General features: G+C 44.6%; 1 protein-coding gene across 3 annotated transcripts in view; it reads right to left on the reverse strand.

The window, feature by feature from the left end:
- Positions 1–13,669: 13,669 nt before the first annotated feature.
- The window catches only part of LOC137347636 (ral guanine nucleotide dissociation stimulator-like), a 103,607-nt gene continuing 96,119 nt past the window's right edge, over positions 13,670–21,157 (reverse strand). For 2 of the 3 annotated variants that reach the window (XM_068012251.1, XM_068012249.1), the window contains exons 15-18: positions 19,930–20,128; positions 18,554–18,799; positions 15,688–15,802; positions 13,670–14,825 (exon numbers count right to left, since the gene is read on the reverse strand). In XM_068012251.1, coding sequence (XP_067868352.1) covers positions 14,650–14,825; positions 15,688–15,802; positions 18,554–18,799; positions 19,930–20,128 — 736 coding nt within the window. In that variant the 3' untranslated portion in view covers positions 13,670–14,649. The remainder of the gene's footprint in view (positions 14,826–15,687; positions 15,803–18,553; positions 18,800–19,929; positions 20,129–21,157) is intronic. The other variant, XM_068012250.1, reaches the window with a different exon arrangement.

Below are 21,157 nucleotides of genomic sequence, written 5' to 3' on the forward strand. Positions count from 1 at the left end.
TTCTTGGAATTTTCTTTCCCTCTCCTGCCTGTTTCTTTCTTTATTTTCTCTCCACCTTTCTCTAGACTGTATCTACAGCTTTCTTGGGCTATTATAAATCTGCACCGTGATCAATTCGATGTGTTCTTATGCTTTGGGGAATCAATCGGTAAGATTTCAGGAACATCACTGCAAAGAAATTTGATTTTTTATTTTGGCAATTTAAGTTGAGAAAGGCGCTGGAGAATTGGTCAAGAAGCTAACGAGAAATCATTTTCATCACAATGATATCATGTGATGTATTAACCTGATGTGCATCATTGTCTTTTGAGTTTGGATTTTTTAGGAGAGATTATTGCCGTTTTGTTTTAATAGATTAGATTAGAGATACAGCACTGAAACAGGCCCTTCGGCCCACCGAGTCTGTGCCGAACATCAACCACCCATTTATACTAATCCTACACTAATCCCATATTCCTACCAAACATCCCCACCTGTCCCTATATTTCCCTCCCACCTACCTATACTGGTGACAATTTATAATGGCCAATTTACCTATCAACCTGCAAGTCTTTTGGCTTGTGGGAGGAAACCAGAGCACCCGGAGAAAACCCACGCAGACACAGGGAGAACTTGCAAACTCCACACAGGCAGTACCTGGAATCGAACCCCGGTCCCTGGAGCTGTGAGGCTGCGGTGCTAACCACTGCGCCACTGTGCCGCCACTGGTCCATACTCTCTTATTGTGCATTATTACTTGAGCTCCCTTACACAGCCAGGCTCAGTAAATCTTCGTTTTGCAATTAGCACCGTAATTTAGGTTCTTTTTATGGTGAATTCTAAAAGAGATTTAAAAAAAAGATGAAATGCAAAAATATTTCAGCTTCCCTTTTCCTCGATTTATTAAAAATTCTACACTTTGATGTTTCTCCCTCTAGGCATTGACCTGTCTGAGTCACAATTACCATGGCCTACTGTCAGCCCTAAGATACCGCACCCTAGTAGTCGTTCCTCATGGGTGATCCCGCACATTGGGTGTATGATCACGAGCATGCATCACAGCTGAATATGATCCTGCCCGCAACCACTATCCACATAGTTTCACTGTGCAGCATGGAAGTGCTATGTAACTACCAGCCCCTGGAACCCTGGCGAAATTTTCTCCTCCCAGGCTTAGGGGTGCTGAGGCCAATTGTAGTACCCCCTACTTCTCCCCTGCTTGAGATCTTAGAACCATAGAACTTAACGCAAACCAGGGCTAAAATCTCAGACCTTCCTGGCACCGTATGGATGAGCTTAAACGGATTTCTTTGATTTTTAAAAGGATTTCTGGTGGCAAGACCTCCTTAGATCCATTAATATAAAAACTGGCCCAATTCTCTGATTTCCACCAGTAGATGGCAGCAGCTTCCTGTTTGCCCTTATTCTCAGACTCAAACTGAAACAAATAAAAGGTTATTTGGACCTTCAAAGCCGCACTACATAATTTTCATCATCGAGGACTCTCTGCAAACCGATAATTAACTATTGTATTTATTTCTGGTTCTCTTACAAGACTGCTATCATATTTCTTGATGCTTTAGTGGGTAAACACATAACCCATGCAGATCCAGGAAATTACAATGTTTCATCCTTATCCATACCCAGTTAATCTCAGCCAGAGTGGTGCTAGGAGCAGTTAAATTTTACCTCAGTAGCACAGAATAGGGGTTGGTGGAAAACAGCCCGCTCGAGTTGACTGTTCAAAATAGTCTAAGGTACTTAACAGGAGAATGGTGGTTACTAAGCTGGAAGCAGGAGTGAAGTTAAGGAAAGCCAGCCTAAAGCACCGTCAGAGAGTAAGCTACCAGAAAGCTTTAAAAGGAAGAGAGAGATGTAATCGGGCAAAGAGAGAGTCAGACTGTAATTATTTGGCCTATCCCTTTTGAACAATGGTATTATATTCACAGACATCCAATCCTCTGGCACCTTACCCGTAGCCAGTGAGGATTTGAAGATGATCCTCAGCGCATCCACTATTTCCTCCCTGGCTTCCTTTAACAATCTGGAATGCAATCCATCCGGCCCTGGCGATTTATCCACTTTCAAGGATGTCAGACCCTCTAGTACTTCCTCTCTCATTAGCATATCATCCAATATTTCACGCTCCTCCTGTTTTACGACAATGTCTGCATCATCCCTCTCATTTGTGAAGACAGAAACAAAAAACTCATTAAGAACCATGCCCACATCTTCTGCATCCACGCATAAGTTCCCTTGTACATCTCTGATAGGCCCTGCGTTTTCCTGAGTTATCCTCTTGCTCTTAATGTACTAATAAAACATTTTTGGGTTTTCCTTGATTTTACCTGCCAATTATTTTCTCCTCCCTATGTCCCCTCTTTGCTTTTCTAATTTCCTTTTTTACTTCACTCCTGCACCTTCTATACTCCTCCAGGCTTTCTAAAGTATAATCAAAACAAGAAATGCTGGAACCACTCAGCAGGTCTGGCAGCATCTGTGGAAAAAGAAGCAGAATTAACGTTTCGGGTCAGTGACCCTTCTTCGGAACCCCTAAAGTATAAAGTTTTTTGTGACCATCATAAGCTTTCTTTTTCTGCTTTAACTTACCCTGTATGCTTCTAGATAACAGGGGGGGCTCTAGATTTGGCCGTGCCACCTTTTATTTTTGTAGGGACGTGCCTACACTGCGCCTGTAGAATCTTGCTTTTGAATGCCTCCCAATGGCTAGCCATTAATTTTCCTTTAAGTAGCTGAATCCGGTCCACTTTCACAAGATCACCTCTCAGTTTTGTAAAATTTGTCTTCCCCCAATTTAGGACCTTTGGTTCTGTTTTATCTTTGTCCTTTTCCATGATTATGCTAAAATTAACTGTATTATGGTCACTATCTCCAAAATGGTCACCCCCCCCCCCCCACCCCCACCCCCCGCTACTTGCCCAACCTCGTTACCGAAGACCAAATCCAGAATTGCACCCCCTCGCGTTGGGCTTCATACATGCTGGCTAAATAAGTTCTCTTGAATGCAGTTCAAGAAATCTGTGCCCTCTGTGCCCTTCACATTGTTTGTATCACACTTCAAAAAAAAAAGTACTTCACGGCAGTATCCTGAGATATCCTGAGGCTGTGGAAGGTGCTATATAAATGCAAGTCTTCTTTTCTTATTGTGACTTCCAGCAGCAAGAAGCATTGAGAGAGTTCAACATCCAGCCAACGGGTCAGCTACTGACCCAGCAAAGAGCTAACTGCCGTGAAACACTGCCGTTGCCCCTGTTAATGAATAATAAATAGGACAGGTTTCTTTTTTCTCCACTGTAATCTTCACCATTCTCCACTTAACTGCTCACAGATGAAGGAAGGGCAGAACCTTACGGCAGGTAGGAGATGAGATCCTGCAGTATTGCAGGAAGTTGCAGTGCCTCTGTATATATTTCATTCAAAGGTGGTACGTTAAAGGCTTCCGAAGTAGTTCAGCTGGTAGATGCACTGCCTCGTGTGATACTGAGCACTTATAGGCTGGGAAGAGAAAGTGTGAAGAGAAATGCAGACTGGTTTCAATCTCATAATGAAGAGCTGGAACCTGTCATAGCCGCTAAGCGCATTGCACTGTTGAACTACAAGAAAGCCCCCAGCGAGTTAACATCCGTAGCACTTAAAGCAGCCAGAAGTGCTGCACAAAGAACAGCCAGGCACTGCGCAAATGACTACTGGCAACACCTATGCAGTCATATCCAGCTGGCCTCAGACACCGGAAACATCAGAGGAATGTATGATGGCATTAAGAGAGCTTTTGGGCCAACCATCAAGAAGATTGCCCCCCTCAAATCTAAATCGGGACACAATCACTGACCAACGCAAGCAAATGGACCGCTGGGTTGAGCACTACCTAGAGCTGTACTCCAGGGAGAATGTTGTCACTGAGACCACCCTCAATGCAGCCCAGCTTCTAGCAGTCATGGATGAGCTGGACATACAGCCAACAAAATCGGAACTCAGTGATGCCATTGATTCTCTAGCCAGCGGAAAAGCCCCTGGGAAGGACGGCATTACCCCTGAAATAATCAAGAGTGCCAAGCCTGCTATACTCTCAGCACTCCATGACCTGCTTTGCCTGTGCTGGGACGAGGGAGCAGTACCACAGGACATGTGCGATGCCAATATCATCACCCTTTATAAGAACAAGGGTGACCGCGGTGACTGCAACAACTACCATGGAATCTCCCTGCTCAGCATAGTGGGGAAAGTCTTTGCTTGAGTCGCTTTAAACAGGCTCCAGAAGCTGGCCGAGCACGTATACCCTGAGGCACAGTGTGGCATTCGTGCAGAGAGATCGACCATTGACATGCTGTTCTCCCTTCGTCAGATACAGGAGAAATGCCGTGAACAACAGATGCCCCTCTACGTTGCTTTCATTGATCTCACCAAAGCCTTTGACCTCGTCAGCAGACGTGGTCTCTTCAGACTACTAGAAAAGATCAGATGTCCACCAAAGCTACTAAGTATCATCACCTCATTCCATGACAATATGAAAGGCACAATTCAGCATAGCGGCACCTCATCAGACCCCTTTCCTATCCTGAGTGGCGTGAAATAGAGCTGTGTTCTCGCACCTACACTGTTTGGGATTTTCTTCTCCCTGCTGCTCTCACATGCGTTCAAGTCTTCAGAAGAAGGAATTTTCCTCCACACAAGATCAGGGGGCAGGTTGTTCAACCTTGCCCTTCTAAGAGCAAAGACCAAAGTACGGAAAGTCCTCATCAGGGAACTCCTCTTTGCTGACGATGCTGCTTTAACATCTCACACTCAAGAGTGTCTGCAGAGTCTCATCGACAGGTTTGCGGCTGCCTGCAACGAATTTGGCCTAACCATCAGCCTCAAGAAAATGAACATCATGGGACAGGACGTCAGAAATGCTCCATCCATCAATATCGGCGACCACGCTCTGGAAGTGGTTCAAGAGTTCACCTACCTAGGCTCGACTATCACCAGTAACCTGTCGCTCGGTGCAGAAATCAACAAGCGCATGGGTAAGGCTTCCACTGCTATGTCCAGACTGCCCAAGAGAGTGTGGGAAAATGGCGCACTGACACGGAACACAAAGGTCCGAGTGTATCAAGCCTGTGTCCTCAGTACCTTGCTCTACGGCAGCGAGGCCTGGACAACGTATGTCAGCCAAGAGTGACGTCTCAATTCATTCCATCTTCGCTGCCTCCGGAGAATACTTGGCATCAGGTGGCAGGACCGTATCTCCAACACAGAAGTCCTCGAGGCAGCCAACATTCCCAGCTTATACACACTACTGAGTCAGCGGCACTTGAGATGGCTTGGCCATGTGAGCCACATGGAAGATGGCAGGATCCCCAAAGACACATTGTACAGCGAGCTCGCCACTGGTATCAGACCCACCGGTTGTCCATGTCTCCACTTTAAAGACGTCTGCAAACGCGACATGAAATCCTGTGAGATTGATCACAAGTCATGGGAGTCAGTTGCCAGCGATCGCCAGAGCTGGCGGACAGCCATAAAGGCAGGGCTAAAGTGTGGCGAGTCGAAGAGACAGCAGTTGACAGGAAAAAAGACAGAAGCGCAAGGAGAGAGCCAACTGTGTAAGAACCCCGACAGCCAATTTTATCTGCAGCACCTGTGGAAGAGTCTGTCACTCTAGAATTGGCCTTTATAGCCACTCCAGGCACTGCTTCACAAACCACTGACCACCTCCAGGCACTTACCCATTGTCTCTCGAGACAAGGAGGCCAAAGAGAGAGAGATAGGCTGGGAGGATCACAGGCTCAATCCACAGTCACTGTGTTTTAGCTGATCCCAATCTAGGATGGTGGTAAGGGCAATGCAGACTGTCTCATTATCCTTGGGCCAGAGAGAGGATGAATTGGCAAAGTTTCCTACTCCTGCTTGTTGTCTTTGCCTGTGTGTATGCATCTTATGAGTGTATGTGGGACTGTGTGTGTGTGTGTGTGTGTGTGTGTGTGTGTGTGTGTTTTTTCTTTGTTTTCTCTATTTTCTCAAGGGATGTGTGTGTCACTGGTAAGAACAGCATTTGTTGCCCATCCCTAATTGCCGTTGACAACTGAGTGACTTGCTAGGCCATTTCAGAGGGCAGTTAAGAGTCTGGAGTCACATGTAGGCCAGACCAGGTAAGGACAGCAGATTTCCTTCCTTATGTTATATATTCCGTCTATATTATAGAGACTGGGGAACCCTCTTGATATTATAGAAACATAGAAAATAGGAGCAGGTGTAGGCCATTCGGCCCTTCGAGCCTACTCCACCATTCATTATGATCATGGCTGATCATCCAACTCAGTAACCTGTTCCCGCTTTCGCCCCATACCCTTTGATCCCTTTAGACCCAAGAGCTACATCTAACTCCTTCTTGAAAACATACAATGTTTTGGCCTCAACTGCTTTCTGTGGTAGCGAATTCCACAGGCTCATCACTCTCTGGGTGAAGAAATTTCTCCTCATCTCAGTCCTGAAAGGTTTACCCCATATCCTTAGACTATGACCCCTGGTTTGGACTCCCCCACCATCGGGAACATCCTTCCTGCATCTACCCTGTCAAGTCCTGTTAGAATTTTGTAGGTTTCTATGAGATCCCCCCTCACTCTTCTGAACTCCAGCGAATATAATCCTAACCGACTCAATCTCTCCTCATACATCAGTCCCGCCATCCCAGGAATCAGTCTGGTAAACCTTCGCTGCACTCCCTCTATAGCAAGAACATCCTTCCTCAGATAAGGAGACCAAAACTGCACACAATATTCTAGGTGTGGTCTCACCAAGGCCCTGTATAATTGCAGCAAGATATCCCTGCTCCTGTACTCGAATCCTCTCGCTATGAAGGCCAACATAACATTTGCCTTTTTTACCGCCTGTTGCACCAGCATGCTTACCTTCAGCGACTGGTGTACGAGAACACCCAGGTCTCGCTGCATATTCCCCTCTCAGTTTATAGCCGTTCAGATAATAATCTACCTTCCTGCTTTTGCTACCAAAGTGTATAACCTCACATATATCCACATTATACTGCATCTGCCATGTATTAACCGACTCACTCAACTTGTCCAAATCACCCTGAAGCCTCTCTGCATCCTCCTCACAACTCACCCTCCTGCCCCGTTTTGTGTCATCTGCAAATTTGGAAATATTACATTTGGTTCCCTCATCTAAATCATTAATGTATATTGTGAATAGCTGGGGTCCTAGCACTGATCCCTGTGGTACCCCACTAGTCACTGCCTGCCATTCGGAAAAAGACCCATTTATCCCAACCCTTAGTTTCCTGTCTGCCAACCAACTTTCTATCCATCGCAATACACTACCCTCAATCGCATGCACTTTAATTATACATGCTAATCTCTTATGTGGGACTTTGTCGAAAGCCTTCTGAAAGTCCAAATAAACCACATCCACTGGCTCCCCCTCAACAACTCTACTAGTTACATCCTCGAAGAATTCTAGTAGATTTGTCAAGCATGATTTTTGTAAATCTTTTGTAAATCCATGCTGACTCTGCCCAATTCTACCACTTCTCTAAATGCTCTGCTATAAAATCTTTGATAATGGACTCTCGAATTTTCCCCACTACTGACGTCAAGCTGACTGGTCTATAATTCCCTCTCTACCTCCCTGTTTAAATAGTGGGGTTACATTAGCTACCCTCCAATCTGTTGGAACTGTTCCAGAGTCTATAGAATCTTGGAAGATGACCACCAATGCATCCACTATTTCTAGGGCCACTTCCTCAAGTACTCTGGGATGCAGACCATCAGGCCCTGGGGATTTATCTGCCTTCAATCCCATCAATTTCCCCAACACCATTTCTTTACTAATACTGATTTCCTTCAGTTCAGAGACTGGGGAACCCTCTTTATAATTATAGGGAGATTGAGGGTGAAATTCAGTTTTGGCAGGGGCACAGAACGGGAGTTAGTGGATTGACTCGTCAATTGACTTCAATAGAAATGATAATCGGACGGGGGGTATAACTGCTAGTGAGTCCACTCTTGCCCGTTTTGCCACCCTGGCAAATTGCAATTGCAGTCCACTTTGTGTACTGAGATTAGAACGGTGCGACAAAGATGTTCAAAGCAAGTGCTGCAGCACGAGTTATGGCTGAGCAGTGTTTCCATGGCAACTGGTTTAGTACAATTGAGGCTCCTGCATTCATCTATCACTCTGCTGTCCCTTTGAGAACACACCAACAGAGCAATGGAAAGGCACTTCACTCTGTCCTAATGGACGTTATGTGATATTTAATCTGCTCTTTATTAGTGTGAAGCAGATTTCTCCATTTATTAGCATAAGAAATCCAGGTGATTAGGTTGGCCCTCTCTCCTTGGGTGATGTATGATCACATTGTGGAACTGCTTTAAAGCCAGTAGTCCCTATTTTGAATGGGGGCAGATTCCTTTCTCGCCTTGCTGCACATTTACTAATGAATGGGAGGCATTGATGCTCAAAACAGATCAAAATGCACACCGTGTGCCAGTCTCTCTTTCCTTTTCTCCCCAAGTGCGGGCTGTCGCTTGCTGATATTCCAGAGGCTCCATCTCCCCCTCGGTGCCCCATTCAAGCGGCATTCTTCATGCATCAACCCAACCAGTGCAAGGCTATTCGACTAAGGAGGTTTCAGCCTCGCCTGCTCCTATCCTTGCCTATAGCCAAAACACACACTATCCAATAGGTAGGGCTCGCTGGATAGAATCAGAGAGGGTCTAGTGCTGAAAAACAAACAGCAAGTGCTTGAAATATTCAGCAGGTCCGTGGAGAGAGAAATGGAGTTAACGTTTCAGGGCTATGACCTTTCATCAGAACTGGCAAAGGTTATAAATGTAATAGGTTTTGAGCAAGTAAAAGTTGGGGGTGGGGGGGAAGAAGAACAAAATGGAAGGTCTGTGATAGGCTGGAGAGCAGGAGAGATTAAATGACAAAGATGTCATGGAATAAAAGGCAAAGGGAGTAGTAATAGCCATTGCAAAAGACAAAGTATTTGTCCAGAGAGAGTGTTAATGGCAGAATAATGTAGGGTGTAGTTCTGACTTACTTTGAATGCCGAGGGGGTTTTGATACCAGCCCTATGCCAGGCCCTGCTTTAACCCACTCTCCCACCCACCCACTCCCCCCGCCCCCATGAAAGCTTTCTATAACGGCTTTGCAACCAATCACATTTCAATTCGAGGTGGATGTCCCTTTCATTATGGAATAACGAAACTTGCATTTCTGTCGTGCCTTTTGCGACCTGAGGATGTCCCAAAGTGTTTCACAGCGAATTAAGTACTTTTAAAGTGTGGTGACTCTTACAATGTAGGGAAATGCAGAAACCAACTTGTACACAGCAAATATGCAATGAGATAATGACCAGATCATTTGTTTTTTCAGCGATGTTGGTTGGGGGAGGGGGATAAATATTGCCAGGAAACTGGGACCCCCCCCCCCACCCCCCAACAAAACCCTTGCTCTTCTTTGAGTGGTGCTATGGAAACTTTTATCTTCACCTGAGTGGGCAGATGCAGCCTTGGTTTACTGTCTCATCTGATAGTGAAGCACTCCCTCGTTACTGCACCAAAGTGTCAGCCTAGGTTCTATGCTCAAATCTCCGAAGTGGGACTTATACCCACTACTTTCTGACTGAGAGGTGAGAGTGGTACCACTGAATCGAGGAAGCTGGTTCTCCGCATGGTTACTCATGATTGTTATGTTACGAAAGTGCTTCCATTTATTAATATTTTATTTTTTGAGGACTTGTGTTAAAACTGAAAAGATTCCATGGATGTGTTTTTTTTACCAAATTCACTGAAAGGACACTTGAGACGTTGTTTGAAAACAATCTGTGCTGGAAATCATGTGCTTTAAGCTCAATAAACAACAGCAACCTTGGTGACCTGGAGATTTTTACAGAGCAGTCACATGCCAAGATTTATGGAGGTCAGAAGGTTGACTTTCTGTTTGGGGAAGATATTGTTTTCAATTCAGTTTGGGTGTGAACTATTTTTGAATACAGTTGGAGATTAATTTGCCAAGGAAAAACCATCCAGCTCACCTCTTTATCTCTTTGAAGAAACCTGCAAAGATCCAGTGTGGGTGAACTAAAATCCCTGGTGCTGCATCTCTCCTGAGAAGCTGGAAAAACTTCCCAGATTAATTCTCAACACTGCCTGAAAAGAATCGCTTAACAGAAGTTCCCAGTGACTCATCTCCATATACCTGGACACCAGACCAAAAGGAACAATCAACTTCCTTCCATATCTTCTTTTTTTTCTTGAAGAATTGGCAAGTATTTGGCCAATGTTTTTTTTGTTGTCTTTTTTGCAACAGACCTCTGCAGAGAGAATTTCTGTATTTTTGCAGTGTGTGTGTTTGTATGTATGTGTGTGTGTGTGTGTTTGGGGGGGGGAGGAGGGGGGGGGTGAATTTAGAAAGGGAACTTTCATATTTCAATCTGTGTTAATGCTTTGCTTCATTACTGGATAAGTCTTGTTTGATAATAAACTGATAATTTTGCTGTTTATTAAAGAAACATGGTTAGTGCATTTTATTCTGGGATAATGAGTATGATAAAGATATGTTTGACCGAATCGGTAACGGGGTAAACATTTTTAAAATATACGTTGCAACCTGCGGAGAAGTGGGACTAGAAAAGACAGTGCACTCTTCCCACCTTGGTTGTAACATATAATGGAATAGGAGGCACTGCCCTTCAGAATCACTGGATCAAACTGAAACACACATGTACTTCTCAATACCTGGAGGCTGCAGCTCTTGGGCAGTAACTTGTAAATTACTGTATACTAGCAGAGATCATTTGCGGGGTCAACTTAGTATATTTAACCAATCATTGCATCCTCTCCTCCCATGCCATCCCTATCCCATTCCATCCCCATCCTAACACTTTTCCATATTGACCTTGACTATCCACCCCTGCCCTGCAATTCCTCGGCTGACATTTTGAAAATTATCTAATTAAAATTCAATAGGATTGGGTATGCCTGAACTAAACACAAGGCAGCGCTGACTCTCAAAGTAGAACACAATCTCAGCTTCACCCTTTAACATGGGGATGGGGTGGTGGGAGTACCTTCCTGGGTCCGTCCCACTGCAATCCTGCCTGTCCATCCTTTCCATACCACCCTGCGATGGCATTCCCCCCCCCTCCCACCATGCCATCCCCAACCCATGCCAACCCCATCCCACACCATTGCCCCTTCCATGCTGTTCCCCAAACCCCCCAAACACATCTGCCATGTTGTGTATGTTTGGAATGACATATGCAATTTGGCCTTAGCTCTTAAGCGATACCTAATCTTGTTGGGATCCCCTTACCTTCCACTGTTCTTTTTCTCCACCCCCCCCCCCCCCCCCCTCCAACACCATCCCACTGCCTCCACTGACCATTGGCAGCCACACATGCCTCATGCACTGCAGTCTTTCACACGCCCCATATGCCTCCATGGGCACCAGTCAACCCACCGACCACTCAGAAAAATAATAATAGACAAATACTGGGTATTATTATCGAGTTGAGGGAACAGTTCCGATCTCTATGTTTCTGCTGGTTATTTGTGTTAATTATGCTCTGACCAAGAATTTCTACTGGGTTGTGCTGGTTTTTTCAGTGCAGTTCGCCTGAAATCGGCCAAACCAGCGCAAAAGATCAAAGAACCTCAAGCGTAAACTGCCTTCAGCACGAATTGAGTTTCCACGATCTTACATGCTGATTTTTTTAAAAATCGTGTGTTTTCGCCCATTGTGCTCGTTTGCGGACCTTGCAGGAAGCGCTTAAAATTAAGCATTTTTTTCTCCTTTGGGCACAAGAACACCAATAGGCACCATTTAGGAACTTTAATGTAACTAGTAAATGGGTCAGTATTTTTAAAGCCACTTTTAGTCATTTTAAATTGGGTTATTAACGGGCAGTGGACTAAACACACTGATTAAAAATACTATTCTTTGTGATATTCATTTTCAGCCACATTAATAAAAATTACATCAGGTCACCACTCGTAAATTTATCAAGGAATTTTTTAATGCAATTTTTCAAAAATTATGTTCTAAAATTGCCGCCCAATTGCGTTAGTTGGTAGAAGATATTATGTTTGGCTATATGTAAATGAGTTTGAATGGAAACTTGAGCAAAAACAAAACTTCTGAAAACTAGCGCAATTTTGAGCACAAGTTGCTCCTGGATTGTTCATTCCGCCCAAAACTCTTGGGAGTACATGTCATGGGTAATTCCTTTGTCAAAGTAGTAAATTAGAAAATAAGAAGTTTAAATCAACCCCCCAAACACATCTGCCATGTTGTGTATGTTTGGAATGACGTATGCAATTTGGCCTTAGCTCTTAAGCAATACCTAATTTCTGGGAACATCGTGATCAGGCAATATATAGAGTAAGATCTTTTAGCTCAGCCTAAATCCCAGTTGGTACTAAATTGTCCCTTCTTAATTCTGAATTACAATATAGACAGGTCAATAACAATGTCGTTCTTATATACGGTGGGGATGAACTGTGTGCTGGAGTAGCAGTGCCTGGGTTTACACTCATGATTCCACATGCGGTGAGTTTCCAATCTCAATCTTGTCATTGCCAGAAGGTGTTGAGTGGAGTTGGTTGTACAACAGCAGGGGGGGGGGGGGGGAGGAGGGGCGGTGTGCGAGGGGGAGGCTTTGGGAGCAAGTCAGACCCCTGCTTAAGGTTTGTGTTGCAGGGAGGCAGGAAAGGGGACAAGCAGGAGAGGAGGTACAATATAAAATAAAAACCAGTTTCAAAAGGCCAAACGGCCTCTTTTTGTGCTGTATGATTCGATGATATAACAGCTTTCATAAAGTCACATAGGGGTAAGGTATGAGGTTTGATTTTGGTACCAAAGCAGTACCTCAAGCTAGCGTCCAGTTAGCACTTGTACACGGTATTGAGAGCTAGATCCTGCCTCTGAAAGTGAAGTTATGCTGCTATTGAAACAGTCTGGCAAAGAGGATGTTGGGCATCAGCTGAAAGGGCTGGAGTGACTGACATCTTAGTTAAAGTAACAACTGGACCATATGCAGAAATTGAAAAACACAGTAGTGGGTTAAGTGCAACATGTAGGATATGTATGGCACGTGTCTGAGGTGATGGAAAACCAAAACTGGCACTATTCAGGGGCTATAAATGGAAGAGTGACCATAGGCAGAGTACTGTGGGAGCTGACAGAGGGGAAAACATGTTAACAAAGCCTTATGCCACATACAGCAACCTGGTTAGTTTGACTGACTAGAACCCACACAAACAATCGCAAGAAAATGACTCATTTGAAACTGTGTTCATGATCGTCCCTCTTTTTACAGTATACAAAAAAGTAACAAAGACAACACATTTCACTGGACAAGGAAATATCCATTGAGCAAACAGCAAGATAAATAGAAGTATCAGTAACAGGTCAATATATTAAATAATATTCAACAGTAAGAAATTTACAATTCCGCTCATCAATATAATGTCTGTACAATGAATAAATATTGCCCCCAAAAAGATTCAATTATCTTTACAAAACAAACTTTAAAAAAAAAGTCAACACAGCTCATTTGAAAATGAGTCATATTCTTTGCAAATAAAAAAAAATGTTTCCTGTATCAGCCAAAGAATGGCTTGGATTATTAACTGTACAATTCCATCAGCTCCAACACCCCCCCCCACCCCCCCCCCCCCACACTAATTATTCAATAAGGATTGACCATTTGTTAATATGTAGTAATGAATCATTGAGTGTTGACCATCATTTCTTGGTCACCTTGACCTACTGTAGTTGACTATCTCTTAGCAGATGTCTTCCAGTCTGTGGTCTGATTGGTGACGTCAGGCCAAAAGAACGTTAGTCTTGCTTGCCAGGTTAAAATTCCCTCGAGTTCCACGCAACATGTAGTTGGATAAACCTTCTGCTAGATGTGTTAACTCTACTGTGGATTAAGATGGGGTCTCTTTGATGTCAGGAAACCACGAAGGTGGAGGACTCTTCAAAAACGGGACTCAGACTGTCAGAAGGATTCTTCTACCTGGTCAAAAGCTATCATTCTTCTTTATCTCTCCTCAGAATTTCAGGGCACATCTTGGGTTACTGTACAAGCGCAGGAAATAGGTGAGTCACCTTGAGCTAAGAGTTCTGCAATTGAGGCACCAAAAGTTTCTATATTACAATGACAAGTTTAGCGTTCTCTTTGCACTTTAATAACCTCTAATATCCTGGACAAAGCAATCTACTGTGCAGGTGTTGAGGGACAATGGTTCCCATCTTCATGGAGAACCAGTGTTTCTGGAACTTTCCCCTCCATCAGCCAAATAAAGAAGACAGTCCCATCTTCTTGCATTCACACTACCGCTCACTATTCATAGTCACTTCACTGAATACATGACCTTTCTCTCACCATATTTGGGAAGGACACTTTCTCCTCTCCCCAAATTGTCCATCACAGAGAGTTCCTTCTCAACTCCATAATCTGTTCGAGTGTGATACCTTTCAGACTCCAGTTAAACTGAATAGGTGCTCATAGTATGATGCTTCCAGCAGTTGTAGTCGCAGACAATATTGCACATTTATTCGTAACACTGATTTTTTTTTAAATATAAAGTTTCAGTGAATCCAGCAAACACAGTAAGCCGGTCCAGCTCTGAGGAGTTAGAAGATACTTTTTGTAATCTTCAGTCCCTTTTGTTTCATTCTAGGGAGAGTCGAGCTTGAAACATGCTTTGTTTTGCCTGCTTTTGAGTGACCCCTTTTCTTTAGCATAAAGTCATAGTTGACGGACGAGTTCATGGCATAAAATACGTTCGCGTTGTCAGGGATTTTCAGCTCTGTGATAGAAAAATTTAATGTGTTAAATTCCCTTTTATTCCATAATCTTTTCCCCTCCTCAGCTGAAGGTGCTGTATCTTGCTAGGGGTACCATTTTACAAATGCCAGCATCTCACTCAGTGGTCATTGTTTGTGTGCCAGCAAGGGAGTGGAGTATTGACTGCTACCTGCATCACAGCAGAGTCTATTCGGGCGATGCTGACAGTTGTCACTGGTTGATGGTGGTGAGTGGAATCTCTGAATGATTTTAGCCTTCCCTATCCCAGGGGCAGCAAAAGCCAACTGCAGAGATTCAACTGCTGCCTCAGCTGGGATCAGCTAATTTAACACAGGCTGCACATTTAGCCTGGGATCATAATGTCTATCAGTGTTGCACTGACTGGTGCCCTCACCTGCAATGCCAGAAGGGAAACTAAATGCCTCATTTTTACACCCCCAACCCCAGCTTGTTCACTATTTGTCTCCCTCAAGTCAGGATGGTATGGGAACCTGGCCACCAGCATAGTGGAAAACAGAAACATCCCAAACTGCTGTGATCTCATAGCATAGTGGAGAGGGCTTGTAAGTGAGTGGAGCTTAGACAAGTCTCCAAATATCTCAGTTAACCCCAGCAGTAACAGAGGCTGTTAGCTAAATTGGTGATGCACTTTCTGGGGTAATAGCTCTGCCTATGCTGGATAGCAAGTCTGATTGTCTCTGATTCCTTGACACCAGATTACCACAACCATATAGTAATCTCTGGGTGTTGTGCAGGCAGCTCTTTCTACATAGCAAAAGGAATTCCATATCATATGTACTCTCGGACAGCGTTACTGATCCAAATTGAACTGTACAGTCCGCATGCTTGTGCCACATACATACCCCTATCCTCAGCAATGATCTGCACCAGCTCATACTCCTCAGGCCTATCCCCGTCTAAATTGTGTTTGGCCATAGCCTTTCGAATGACAACGGGCGTCTTATCCTGGCTCGTCACCTGGAACAGAATTTTAATCTTTTAAAGCACCAGTCATAACATTTGTTGCATGCTAACCAGCTACATTACTGCTTATTAAGTAGATGCTTTTCTCATCATCCTTTCTCTTTTTATGCCCTCCTACACATTTTCTGCGCTCCTTTCTGTAAGGCACCCAATCTTGTTATGGTTACAGTTTCATGGGAGCTGGCATCTCACGTGTGTGGCCCCTTCTTGATGCTTAAGACTGGAAGGTGATGACAGCGGGAAACCTGATCACAGAGAGTATCACAAGCAAGCCCAATTCTGTCCTGGAACCACAGTCACACATGTTAGTCAGGGCAGTGGTAAAGATATGGAACATTGGTGGATTTCCCTACCAATGCCCCAACTGAGGGTCAGCTATCTCAGCCCAGCCTGGCCATTGGGTCTGAGACCATCCCCACCGTGGAAGGCTCCCCCCTCAACCTTTCTTAATGAATGGAATGGAAGGCACAGAAGCCGAGTTTGCAGCAATGGTTGTCATCATATGATCGGCAGTTCTCAGCTCAGCCACTGGCAGTTGGTGGGGGGAGGGGGTCCTGGGTGGAAGCTGGAAGCCCATTCCCCATGGGGTAGTAAAGTCACCCACAGACATCTCTTTGTAGACAGTTTCATAGCAGCATTTGCAAAGGCTGGGCACCAGCCTGCCTCCACCTGCTCAGCTGACAATAGTGTGTGTGGTATAGAGAACCAGAAGGAAGGAGAAGGTGGCAGGATATGTTAAAGAGGGTAGCTCACTCTCAAAATGAAAAGAGGAATATCATTGACAATTTTAAGCGTTATTTTTATTGGATACTTTAGACTCAGTCTGGCCATTTGTTTTTGTGTTCAAAGTAAATTACATGTTTCGTTCTCCTGCAATTGCCCTCCGTGATGTTGCTCTCGGCAGTGTCCAGGAAATTGATAATTCACTTCTGGAGACTCTAGGGCAATCCTGCAGCACTCCTACTTACAACTCCTTCTGCCCTTGCTGGGAAGCACTGCAGTTTCTTATTAGTCTCTCCCTTCTTGATATGGCTTGGACTGGCAGCCGAGCGGGCTGGGCCTCCACAACAGACAGTGCTGTCACTGTTTTATTTTTAATGCAGAATTTAAGCAATTGTTCACTTTTATTTCGACATTCATATCAGAATCTTTCATCGATTACACCATTCCCACCTCAGCTCGTCACTGCTCTGATAGTTGGCACATGGGAAGGAACATCAGGAGCTGGCCATTTAGCCCCTCAAGCCTGTTCCAACATTTTGTTAGATCAAGGCTGATCTGTATCTTAACTTCATCCACTCACCTTAATTCCGTATACCTTAATACCCTGGCCCAGCAAAAATCTATTGTATAATACATTTTTTTAAATTATTGCTGAAAAGAGTCATACTGTTGAAGCTTTTCATCTTGCACTCATCAGGACAGATGCAAGAATACCAAATTTCAAAGGGAGCAACAATTTATACTGCATGAGAAAAGGGTGCTGATTGGTCGAGGTGTTGCCATGGAGAATGCACCAAGGAACTACTGTCCCTACGCTTTTGTTTATTTCAAAAAAGGGTCAAAGCCTGGACATGTTCCTTATGCCTGCAGACGATAGGTCCCTGCATATGAATTTATGTAGCTTCTAGCAAGTGTAAGTGAGCCACATTGCAAGCCCGACTGATAATCTTAAATTGGTTGTTAATGTAATTTGGCATTCTTGCGTCTGTCCTGATGAGTGCAAAATGAAAAGCTTTGAAAGCACGTCTCTTTCTTCAGCAATACCTTTTCTTCATTATCAGCGCAAAATGCCTGCCACTGATCTTAAAGCCATGGTTTGATCTGGGGTTCCAGCTGATGAACATTATAAAAGAAAGAACTTGCATTTCTACAGTGCCTTTCATGACCTCAGGACATTCCACACTGCCAATTATGTTTAGAAGTGCATTCACTGTTCTAATGTGGGAAATTTTTTTTAAATTCTTTCATGGGATGTGGGCATCGCTGGCAAGGCCAGCATTTGTTGCCCATCCCTAATTGCCCTTGACAACTGAGTGACTTGCTAGGCCAGTTAAGAGTCAACCACATTGCTGTGGGTCTGTAGTAATATGTAGGCCAGACCAGGTAAGGACAGCAGATTTCCTTCCCTAAAGGCCATTAGTGAACCAGGTGGGTTTTTACAACAATTGATAGTTTCATGGCACCATTACTGAGACTAACTTTCAATTCCAGATTTTATTAATTAATTGCATTTATTAATTAATTGAATTTAAATTCCACCAGCTGCCATGGTGGGACTTGAACCCATGTCCCCAAATTATTAGCCTGGACTTCCGGATTGCTAGTTCAGTGACTTTTTAAAAATTCATTCATGGGATGTGGGCCACTATGTCACCATCTCTCCTCAACTTGTGCACAGTAAGCTCCCATAAACAGTAATGTGGTAATGACCAGATCATTAGTTTTTTGTGATTATGCTCAATGGCTAAATATTGACCCAGACACCGGGGTGGGGAGAACTCCCTCCACTCTTCTCCGAAATAGTGACCGTGGGATCATTTTACATCTACCTGAGAGGGCAGACTGGGTGTTGCAAGGTGCCTGGGTTTAACAACTTGTCAGAAAGATTACTTGAACAGGTTGACCAGACAAATGTCTTGCAATTCAGAGACTAATCCATTACGCTCCATCTCCTGCGTCCATCTCACCCGTTCCGCAATTAAATACAACAGGAGCTGGACCCGCGTAAGACCAGACACTCACCAAAATGCTCTTGTACATGTTTCCGTTGTCAACGTCCAGGCTGACCCGAATGATACAGCAGTCATCCACCTGCTGGTTATAAAGTGGCAGAGATAGTGTGGAGTAGCTGGATATTCCAGAGACAGAGCGTTTGTGCGTCCTGGAGGACGTTATGGGTGTGGAGGAGACCGAGGAAGAGGAGGCACTGCTTGACCCTGAGCCGATTCCAGACGTGTCCAATGAGGACAGCGACGTTGATTCCCAGAACTAAAAGAAAATAAAAAAAAAAATAAAGTTTGCCATTGGGACAGACAGGTACTGAGATTGCTCAGTCCAATCCGTCTTGGAATGTAGTACCTCCTGCTTTAAAGCCGGCACTGGTACCATCCAAAGATCAGTGCAAAGAAAATACTAGGGAATAAAATAAGGCTATGAGCCTCTAGGTCAGGACTGCAGTGGGTTGACAGTGAACCTCTACCTGTGGCCCCTGCACTGCCATCGGCACCCTAATGTTTTACCTGGTGCCAAACCAAATTCACATCAACCTACTTTCCGGTCAATGCCCAAGAATTGGGGACAATTCTGAATTATCTTTTTTTTAAATGATTTCATCTGCGTACCTATTGCCCATCCTCAATAAACCTCTGGGGATGGGGAAGGGGAAGCACAGCAGTTTGGGTAGCAGGCAATCACGATGCAAATGTTATTGTTCTGTGGTAGGTCTACAAAGGATGTAGGGTTGCCAACTCTGGATGGATGTATTCCTGGAGCATTCATCACATGAGCTCCTCCCTCCAACTGCTCCACCCCTACGCTCCTGCCATTGGTCGCCCGACATGCCAATCCTTGGGACACAACAACTTCCAGCACCAATCGGAAAGTGAATAGATTCTCGGTTACCATACAATTGGACGATTCTTGACTGACAAACAGCCTTTTCTTTCCCAATTCCAACATTTTTAGAACTAATTGACAAAAATGGTGAATTTTTTTGAATGCCCCAGTGAACTTTCTCCTGGGTGTCCTGGAATTTAATTTTCAATTCCTGGAGACTCAAGGACAATTCTGGAGGGTTGGCAACCCCTAATGAACAGCAACGTCAACTGGAAAACACAAATTAGACCTTCAGTAGGAGACAGATTGAGCAGAAGGCAGGGATTTCCCTTGCACTTGAGTCAAAGGCAGGTTTTGGTGGTAATTAAATCTACACTACCAAGCCTCTTCAGAGAGGCAGGCTGCTGCTTTACACTAGGCCTCCCCAAGCAGGCACCCTGCAGTCCATGCTTGCCTGCCTTTGCTGTGCCAATGGATGGAAGCTTTTCAACCTGTGCTATCAGGCATCTGAATTAATGGATGCGTTTTTGCTGTTTTCACGCAATGCTCAACCACTTCCCTACCTTTTTCTCTTGGGAATCTGGGGATTCCGAGATGAAGCTGACATTGATTTCTTCCACGTCGGAGTTGCTGGAGCCAGCGGATGTGACGCTAACCGAATCTGCCGCATCCCCACCGCCCAGATACGGTCCATACTTGAGTTGCTCACAGGATCGTGACTGGGCGCCTGTACTTGGACTGTCTGTGGTCGGTGTTTGCCTGCTGTAGTTGTCAATGGAAAGGAAGCAGAAAGGAGTTAAACTTATCCAAAAGGACTTATCCAAAGACATAACCAGTGTCGAACTGAGGAACCCTACCACTGGGATAGATCTTGGCTTCGTGTGATAGTGAAAAGCGGATAGCAGCGAATCAGCAACCCGCTTTACATCTCTCCCAATTTCTATTTCCATTGACTTCAATGCAAATATAAAACAGGCTGCCAACTCACTATCCCTTAATTCAAATAATGACCCCATTGTATGGGTACGTGTGGTTTGACGGGCGGGGGACAGGGAACAAGCTGCACTTTTCTGAGGGCTGTTACAGGGACAGACTAGCATTCATCCTTAACCAACTAAAAGTATGCTTTAATTCTGGCCTAGTGAGACTTTTGCCCCCTTTCGCCTCCTCAAGAGCTGGGCCCAATTCTATCCTCACCTCACATGCCATACATGGGGACCTTCCAACTGGGATCACTGGATGGCGGTCAGGAACAGAAACCCCTGTCCACTTTGTCCTCTCCCTCCCCAGGAACAATGTGGCCAATTGTAGCAACCACCAACTACTGGCCCAGGCTGGGATTAACCAGCTCTGACTGGAACAGGAAACAAACGTGGGGCCTACACCTAGGTCTGTGTGGCTCAGCATCACACTAGGCAGAACAGTTACTAATTCAGCCACAGCGAGAACGTTTAAGCAGTTTTTAAGATAAAGAGCTTTAAAGAGCTCCAGTACTGCTCTCAGTAGATAAGTACACCATCCAGTGAGCCTTTTGGAGAGAAGGTAGTAAGACAAACTGTTAAAAAAAACCTATGGGATCCTTGGCTTTTTTACGAGAGACTTGAGTACAAAAGCAAGGAACTTATGCTAAACTTTTACATATCACTGGTTAGGCCTCAGCTGGAATACTGTGACCAATTCTGGGCACCACACTTTAGGAAGGTTGTCTAAGCCTCGGAGACGGTGCAGAAGAGATTTGCTCGAATGGTATCAGGGATGAGGGTCTTCAGTTATCCAGATAGAGTGGAGAAA

This window comes from Heterodontus francisci, chromosome 32 (genome assembly GCF_036365525.1).
Source record: "Heterodontus francisci isolate sHetFra1 chromosome 32, sHetFra1.hap1, whole genome shotgun sequence".
NCBI classification, from domain to species: domain Eukaryota; kingdom Metazoa; phylum Chordata; class Chondrichthyes; order Heterodontiformes; family Heterodontidae; genus Heterodontus; species Heterodontus francisci.